Here is a 9,499-nt window from a genome sequence, read left to right on the forward strand (position 1 = left end):
ACCTTAGTTTCACAATAGGCCTAAATGGCTTCTATTTTTTATTTGCATAAATCATTAATTTGAGTCATTTTGGAATCATGATAGGATAGGCTGACCTTTTTTTTTTCTCCTGTAATTTACTTGTATTGCCAGCTCTTGAACAGAGCCGGAGTTTAGAACCATGTTGGCTATATAACAGTATCAGATCATTATGGCCTTTTTATTTGACCTTTATTTGCAATTTGTGTAACACTGCCTCTTAATTTACAGTTACAAATTAAACCACTTCAAACCCCACTGTTCCATGCAAATGTCATGTAATTGTTTAATGCACATCATCACTTTGTCCTGATAGGGCATTACATGTAAAAGGTCTGAAACAACAAGTCAGTTGGTCATATATCAGTCAATGATCAACTGTCGTTGCTGTGTTTCTTGGTTGTGACCTCAATTAGGAAAGGAAGAGGGTAAATCCCCGACTTCCTCATGCCTGCTTTGAGCGAATGACGTCATCGTCTCGAATATTTGCCGGTTTAAAGTGAAACTGCCGTCAAAGGAGGACTTGCATTCGACAGTAGCCTTGCAAAGACGAACACTTTAACAGGACGAATATGAAATGAGTAACAAGTATTGTCGGACTAAAATTTACGGGTAAGTAGCCACTTTATTTGATCATTTGACTATCCTTTTTTCATCGCAAAACTCGCGGCGTATGCCTACAGTCAGAGGAATTTAAAGGTTTTCCGAAGTAAACTTCTGAGACAGTCGCAACCAGGGATTAATACAATTTAACATATTTTGACAATGTTACTTGGAGAATGAAACATGTTTTTTTGCGTAGTCCAATTTTCGACCAAGGTTAAAATAGAGTTAGCCTACTACTGTAAATCCAGTTATTGATGTGGGAATTAAGGGCCTGTGACAAACTAGGAATAAGAAGTTGTTGAAACGTGAACATTTGCTACCGGTTTCATTCAGTGGAGAGCACATCCTCATCATCATTCTAACTCAAATTCCAAGTCAATGTGAATTAAATTTTTCGTGATCATGTTGATTGTTGATTGTAGTTAAGGGACTGTAGAATAGAGCATTTGAAAAAAATAAAAAAAAATATATGTATATATTTTTTTCACCTGCTAGAACCTTTTTATCTGGATACTGTTTGTCATGAGCTAAGTAACTTAGAAGACATAGAAACTTAGAAAACCCTTCAATACCTCTTGACACAGGCATAACACTAACAATCTGTATTGACATGGCCAGAAAAAAACCCTAAAACCCCCCCCCCCCAAAGAAATCATGCCACTCCCCTTTTCAAACAGTAACAATCTGTTTCTTACACAGGTGTGACATATAAGCACTCCCAAAGGAGGGAGAGAGATGAACATAGACATCAGTCTCCTCCCAAAGCTGCACCCAGTTGTGGATGTCTTCCCATGGTGTGAGGTCCTCTACACCGCCTGCCTGAGCCCCACACAGTCCAACGACACAGCTGTATGGGTCTCCACCCTGCCAGTGCCACAGAATCCACCCAAGCCCATCAGTAAGAGAATGGACCTGAGCAGGCACCCACACCACCCTGGCCAAGAGGAGACAGAGACCCCCACAGACCCGGGGGAAAATCAGCTGGACTTGTTCCGTAAACTAGGCTACTCCCCAGCGCAGGTCCGGGCCGTGCTGCAGAAGCTGGGCCTGAACACGGACACTAACAGGGTCCTGGGGGAGCTGGTGCGGTCCGGGGCCAGCCCAGAGGAAATGGAGAAGGTGAAGGAGAATGGGGGACCCCAACTCCCAGCCATGTCTGTCCTGGTGTCGCGGGGGGACAGCACAGCCAAGACCCACACCAACCTGGCATTCACCCTGTCCCCCAGTCAGGACACGAGTGAGGAGGGAGATGCCCTGAGACCCATTGTCATTGACGGAAGCAACGTGGCCATGAGGTGAGCAGAGAGTTCTTAAACCGGCAATAGCGTTACATACTGTGATTGATTGATTGATTTTTATGTCAGTGCCATACAAGTCTCGCTGTGCATGTCATCGTGTCTTAATTGCAGTTTGCTCATGTTTTTGTTGAAAATGTATCATCTGGACTTGTTCTGTCATCGTCCATAGGGACACCTAGTCTACCCACATTTTTCTGCATTGAGGAAAGTATAAGAGGTCTTCTCTAACTATCCCCGCTATTATAAACTGCAAAGTCTGCATAAAAGCACTCTGCCCAGTTAAGAGAAACAAACAAACAAATCTGTGTACTCAGATTTAATGTGAATTACATGTCGTAAGGTGCTCCTGTCTTTGGATCCCTGGCTGAAATATGTAAATCTTATATATAATCCCTGTTTGATATGTATGTCTGAAAATTAAAAAGGCTACACTCATTTAAAATAACAGGCAAAGGATCAAGGCACTCTTACCAGAATGTTGTTAAGGTTCAAATGAAAAGCCTTTATTGTCATGGCACCCATTTAAGGAAAACACATCGGCCTGTTAACAACAGGGCAGAGCTGCAGAGGCTCCAGCCAGCCTTCAGCCACTTCACCCCATCACCTTTTCACTTGTTTATTGAATGATCAATGTTTCAAGTAACTTGTAAACCATGTGAAGAATGTCCCCTCCTGTCCACAACAGAACAGTGTTGTAGAGCATTGATTCTCAACCAGCTGTCCAGCCCTAGGAAAACCAGGGGGAAACTAACAAAGAATAACAGCAGCCAACATGGCTCACATTTAATGTATGAGACCAGTTTGCAGGCATTCAAACATGCAGTTTCATATGTTGAGTATTGATTGATATTATTCATCCATGAAGAAACACTCACTTCACACTTTATTAGGAACACCTGTACACCTTCTCATGGTGGAGGTGGTGTAATGGTGTGGGGAATGTTTTCTTGGCACTGTTAATACCAATCAATCATTGCTTGAATGCCACAGCCTATTTGAGTATTGTTGCTGACCATGTGCATCCCTTCATGGCCACAATTTACCCATCTTCTGATGGCTACTTCCAGCATGATAATGCACCATGTCACAAAGCAAAAGTTTTGAAAGTCTGAAACTGGTTTCATGAACATGACAATGAGTTCAGTGTTCTTCAGTGGCCCAGTCACCGGATCTGGATCCAATAGAACACCTTTGGGATGTGGTAGAACGGGAGATTCACAGCTTGAAAGTGCACCTGAAAAATCTGCAAGAATTGCGTGATGCAATCATGTCATGGACCAGAATCTCAAAGGAGATTCAATTTGGAATCACTGCCACGAAGAATTAAGGCTGTTTTGAAAGCAAAGGGAGGCCCTACCCAGGATTTGTATAGTGTTCCTAATAAAGTGTTCGGTGAGTGTATATAGCAAATGGTTTTAGTCTTAAACATGTGATATCTGATGTAATTTTTTGAACATTCTTCAGTGGGCCTCAGAAAGGAAACTGTTGAGAAGCAATGCTGTAAGGAATCCTCTCATTGGGCTAAGACTCTAATAAGCCCTCAGAATTGTTAGCAAGATGCCAGAGAGGAACTCTTTAATTTGTTCTGATATTCAAGGGCAATCAGGTAGGCTTTCACTGTCAGCAGCATCAGCAAACTCACACACACATACACACACACACACACACACACACACACACACACACACAAAGCCAGGCACACCGGTGCAGGCACGTCTCAGCCTCAACGCTCTGATATGCAAATCTGAGTATGCAAATCTGTGCTTCCCCTCCAACATCCCTCGGGGAGCCGTACTGTTCATGGAGACATGCCTCTGTTGGACTTGAACAAGCTTGACAGCATTTTAGGCCCTGCTTTTCCTATAGTGCCTTCTCTCCTCCCCTATACCTCGGATACATGCCATAAATGTCAGATTAGACCTGAAGCATGGAGCGCCTCATCCCATACCGTCATTGATCATTAGTATTTTGAAGAACATTTCGAAGACCAGGGTGGATAACACTGCTTTTTTTAAATGCTGAATTGAGAAAAGTATACATTAGGTATCGCCTTTTCACCTTAAAACCATTGACATATGCCTATGCTTAAAAGCAGATTAACAAAAAACCTACTTTATATAAAATCCATTTAATTTTTTGCGTTGTGGAAATTATAGGGCCCTTTTAAAAATACACATCCTCCTGAAGGTTTTGATGGTTGACGTAATAATTACTGAATCAGACAATGGGCCCCAATTTGCATGTGCAAACATTGGCAAAATTGGGGCAAAGTCAGCCATTATTATCTTAATATTTCTATTATACACAATTAGAAGTAATCCCATTGGGACTTTTGAATACTGCATCTAGCATTTCTATGATATGCAATGCATTTTCAGACTGTTTATAAAAACTCTGATTGAATAATTGTTTGATTGAACTATTGTACAAATCAAGCTACTATAAAAATCATATTGTAGAGTATTCTGAGTTCTATGGTATTTTTTGTTCTGCTCAGTAATATTTGCTGAATCAAATTGTGGCCCAGACCATCTTAGTGACAACTAAAGGTTAAAATGTTCATAGGATAGGAATTATGTCTCGCTAAAGCTTGTAAATGACACAATTTACCCGAGGCAACTTGGTTCGGGATGATTAATGTATCATTGGCAAGCAATGTGAAGCAAGTGGCCATTTTATTTGTCTATACACGGTTAAGGAATTTACATTGCAAATGCTGTGATACAGTGACAAGTGCTTTTCTCTGGGTCAAAACGTTGGAAATTAAGTAACTGTTAAGTCATAATCCATACTGCCTCAGACAAAGCTGTCCACTTACAACTATTTAGGTATGGAGTCTATTCTCCCTGTACCTTTCCCACAGATACAGGACATCTTCCCTGATTGGCTTGCTCAACATCATATGAATCATTTTTCCCTCTAGCCACGGGAACAAGGAAGTGTTCTCTTGCCTGGGAATTCAGCTGGCAGTCAACTTCTTCCTGGACAGAGGCCATTCTGACATCACAGTCTTTGTGCCCTCATGGAGGAAGGAGCAGCCCAGGCCTGACGTTCCCATCACAGGTAAGATGCCGGGAATGCACCAAATTGTCTGGTCTATTTCCTCCTGTAGGCCTGTATCACTCAACTGACCTCATTGTAATTCATTGTGCTGTATTTCCTCCTTAGGCCATACTGTAGGCTGGTGGACATGAATTTATTAGAGTTGTGACTATGCACTTGTTATTCTTAGTTGGCACATAGGACTATTATGCAATGTGCATTTGTTGATTAAATGTACAAGAGTGTATTGAGTAGAGGATGTGGCTCTTTTGTCTGTCTTGTGTGAAGTTGTGTCATGTATGGACAGTAACAGTCTGCCATTTAGTGTTTTAAAAAAATAAATAAAAAGTCTTTTATTGCTGGATTGAGGCAAGGTTCTCATGCTTGAATTTAGTTTAGGCATGAAGAGAACAGGGCAAGGTTTGCTCTGATGCAATACCTTTACTCCAGGTAGTGAGTTGTTGAACCCAGGAGTGGAAAACCCCATACAGTTTTTTTTTCTTTTTTTCCGAGCGGGCAATCAGAGCGAACTTTATGCCTTAACCACCTTTTTTCCGACTGATAAGAATGCAGGGACTTTTTTTTAATGATCTTTATCACTTCCCCTTATTTCAAAGAAAGAATTGTGTTTTGGGATGGCATGCCTATTACCCAAAAAGGTGAAAAGGTGCTGCGGCAATATATTCTTTGTTAAGTTTGGCAACAAAGGATGATGATGTTTTGCCCCCTGGAGATGTAGATCATCAGGGATATACAGTAACACAAAGGTGTTAAATCTGTTGCGTGTTCTGCGACACCTTTCAGGGGGGTGTTAAGTAATGATTACTTAATCAATACTTTATCTATTCGTTCAAGTTCAGTTTATTTGTCATGACATTGAATACAAGTACACAGAATAAAGAATAAAGAATTAAAGAATAAAGCTCTCAACATCTACAACAACAACAACAACAACAACAACAATAGAATAAAGATAGTAAGCAAATGAAAACTATTTTACAACAATTTACAACAACAAGTAATAAAAAAAAAAAACCTATCGTTGGTTTTCTAACGTGATGATTATTTCTCTCTCTGTTCTTGTAGATCAGCACATTCTGCGAGACCTGGAGAAGAAGAAGATCCTGGTGTTCACGCCGTCGCGACGCGTAGCGGGCAAACGGTTGGTCTGCTACGACGACCGCTTCATAGTCAAGCTGGCCCACGAGACCGATGGGATCATCGTATCCAACGACACGTACCGTGATCTCCAGGGCGAACGGCAGGAGTGGAAAGTCTTCATCGAGGAGAGGCTGCTCATGTACTCCTTCGTCAACGACAAGTGAGTGATGCCACCGCCGGGCGTGCTGGTCTTGTGTTACACTCTTCTCTCTGACCCTGACATACAGAATCAGATTCACGTTTATTCAACATCATTGTACAATATGTGGAAACATACATCAATGATGTGATGTCATATCATGTTTTTAAAGAATATTTCTTTAAAAACATGAAAAACAGTGTTTGATTAATTAGTAATAACTCTGTTTTGACTGATATTTTAAATTGCTATGATGATGATAATAATAATAATAATAATACTCTTTTCATTATACAAGAAAAAACTAAAGCAGCAATCAAAGTCGAGGAAGAAGAGTAGTTATGATATATAATATCTACTCTATTGTTATACATTGGTATTTAATATGTGTGTGAGCTACAGTATCGTATTAATCTAAAGGCTCGTTTTCACCCCTCAGGTTTATGCCTCCTGATGACCCGCTGGGTCGCCGTGGTCCCACCCTGGACAACTTTCTGCGCAAGATTCCACGGGCACCACGGAAACAGCCATGCCCTTATGGTGAGGTCACACCCCTACTGATGTCATACTTACCAGTGGGATCAGATTAGCAAACACTCAGGAATACTTACTGACTGATTGACAGAGAGTGGATGTAATTGGTCTGTATGTGTAAAACAAAAATCGACTGCGCTCATGGTATACTATGTATGTGTTAAAACTCTAGAGTTCCTTTTTATTTGTTTTAATCCAGGTAAAAAGTGTACTTATGGGATCAAGTGTAAATTCTACCACCCGGAGCGAGCCAACCAGTCCCATCGTTCTCTAGCTGACGAGCTGCGGGAGAAGGCCAAGCTCTCCTCCTCACACCATAAACAACAACAACAACAACAACAACAACAACACATCACTGATCCAGGACAGGCCTATTTCCCCTCCCTTGAGGAGGAGATGGCTCAAAAACTGACCCTGGAACAGTGGAACGGCTCCCTGAAGAAAGGCCACACCACTGAGAATTTGGTTCTGGTCAAAGGAGGCCATCGCTCCAGCCGTTGGTCCCCGTCTAAGAAGGATAAGGCGAGTCGTCACTCCCCTGCCGACCTGGACTCCCCCTTCCCCAGCGGCTCCCAGGAACATCTGGACTCTGGGCTGGGCTCCATTGACAGCCAGGTCTCCGATACTCCTTGGGACCGCTGTGACCGCTACGGGGCTGGGTACAGGAACTGCCAATCCACCCCCAGTGTGAGACAGCGTTACTCCCCCTCTAACAACCCGCCCTGTAGCTGCTGCTCCCACGCCCCTCCCTCTGTGGGGGCCAACGCAGGTTTCCAACACCCTAGTCAACATCACAGCATGGGCCCAGCTAGCACCCACAACTCAGATATGATGACCTACTGCCCCCCTTGTTACCCCAACTATGGAGCAGCACCACCGATGTATCCTGTCAGTATGCCTGCATATAGCCACCCTAACCACTTCACAGTCCCCCCCCCACAGCAGGCCTATTGGTCAGACCCATTCGGGGGCTATCCCCAGGCTCTCCATAGCACAGCCCAGGGGGAGAGGTCACAGTCACACTGGGCCCCTCCCCAGAGGACACAGCCCAGCCCCCACAGGGAGGAGAGGGAGGAGGTCAGGAAGAAGCTGCTGGCCATCTTCAACGGCCGTCTAGTGGACAGGGCCATGGACATGTTCCCCCAGCTATTAGACCCTCAGAGACTGGCGGCTGAGATCCTCTCCTTGCAGTCCCAGGACAGGGGCATGTGATGGGACCCTGTGCTCTGTCTGGGCTAGTCGCAAATCTAGTTTCTTTCAATTGAAAGAATGTCATTTCAAACATTGTGCAAGCTACTGTACTGCCAAAATTTGTAGTGTCAAGAGATTTTGTCAATTTTTTCCTTTTAAGGAAATGCAGATCTTTCTGACTGTATGTGCTTTGCCAAGTGTATTCTTGCCTTGTGTTCTGGGGAATATGGAACTAGGTGATAAATTGCCTCTGAGACTGTGAAATTTGAGGCAGTGAATTGTTGATGCAAATTGTATCTTTATGAAAAATATCTACAGTATCTAGACTAGGGTTAGTGGTGAATACTGTACCCCCTGCAGGTGTACTGTTAGTTTTGTTAACTCTGTATAAGATTAAGTTATTGAAATTATTATAATTGTCAATCATGTTAACATCAATGTTAACATCAACTCTATTTGAAGTGAGTGTTATTCCTGACTTTTTACATTAAGGCGCCTGAATTATTGCAGAGTTGTATTGGCACTATGTGCCATGATGATGTATCAGACAGCTATGGTGTAAACACACTGTGAGTGCTCCTTGTCACTGAATTGCTCTTCGGAGCAGAAATGTAACCTCCTGTGACATATGGTCCTCTGTGGCTCAATTGGTAGAACATGACGCTAACAACGCTTAGGTTGTGGGTTTGAAATGTATGCACTCACTGCAATGTAAGTCGCTTTGGATAAAAGCGTCAGCTAAATGGCAAATATACATACATACATACCATGAGTGCAATAGCATGAATTAGGCTACATTTACAATTAGACTAGAGAAAGAACTAAAACGGGTTAGGGTTGAAAACATGCTGATTTGCCATTATTTTATTTAGATTTATAATATTGTGTGCACAGTGTAGCCATATGACAGCAGACAGGTCATGCCATATTCTTATTATTTCATATTTCAAACCATTGATTTTGAATGAGTTCAGTGCCTTTTCTGCTCTAAGACAGTGAAGATAGCCTTTTGTTCTATGTACATGGGTATGTAGTGTGGATGGTAATTCACTTTAATTAACAGTTTTAAATTGCTGTATTCATAAGTTTGTTGTTGTTGAATCTTGCCATTATGTTGAATTCTCATTGCTTGATATCAATATCTAATAAAATGAACCAAAACACACTGTGTGTTTGTGTGTGTGTGTGTGTGAGAGAGAGAGAGAGAGAGACAGAGAGAGAGAGAGACAGAGAGAGAGAGAGAGACAGAGAGAGACAGAGAGAGAGAGAGAGAGAGAGAGACAGAGAGAGAGAGAGAGACAGAGAGAGAGAGAGAGAGAGAGACAGAGAGAGAGACAGAGAGAGAGACAGAGAGAGAGAGAGAGACAGAGAGAGAGAGAGAGAGACAGAGACAGAGAGAGAGACAGAGAGACAGAGAGAGAGAGAGAGAGAGTGTGTGTGATGAGTTAAAAGAACAACAACGGACCTTCAGACCATACTGTGGTTGACATATTGCCACTACTCTTCTCCC

At 42.5% G+C, this 9,499-nt stretch overlaps 1 protein-coding gene across 1 annotated transcript; it reads left to right on the forward strand.

The window, feature by feature from the left end:
* Positions 1-527: 527 nt before the first annotated feature.
* zc3h12ab (zinc finger CCCH-type containing 12Ab) lies at positions 528-9,148 on the forward strand. Its single transcript, XM_083684463.1, has 6 exons — positions 528-630; positions 1,324-1,919; positions 4,846-4,985; positions 6,051-6,285; positions 6,704-6,804; positions 6,998-9,148. Exons 2-6 carry the CDS (start codon positions 1,360-1,362, stop codon positions 8,008-8,010), a joined length of 2,049 nt encoding a protein of 682 aa, XP_083540589.1. The 5' UTR covers positions 528-630; positions 1,324-1,359; the 3' UTR covers positions 8,011-9,148.
* Positions 9,149-9,499: the final 351 nt, after the last annotated feature.

The sequence above is a fragment of the Argentina silus genome (assembly GCF_951799395.1).
Source record: "Argentina silus genome assembly, chromosome: 14".
NCBI lineage: Eukaryota > Metazoa > Chordata > Actinopteri > Argentiniformes > Argentinidae > Argentina > Argentina silus.

Excerpts from the sequence above, each read along its gene's own strand:
- zc3h12ab (XM_083684463.1), top strand. The coding sequence starts at position 1,360 with ATGAACATAGACATCAGTCTCCTCCCAAAGCTGCACCCAGTTGTGGAT. Across the intron at positions 4,986-6,050 it reads GCCTGACGTTCCCATCACAG|ATCAGCACATTCTGCGAGAC; the intron begins GTAAGATGCCGG and ends CTGTTCTTGTAG. Across the intron at positions 6,286-6,703 it reads TACTCCTTCGTCAACGACAA|GTTTATGCCTCCTGATGACC; the intron begins GTGAGTGATGCC and ends TTCACCCCTCAG.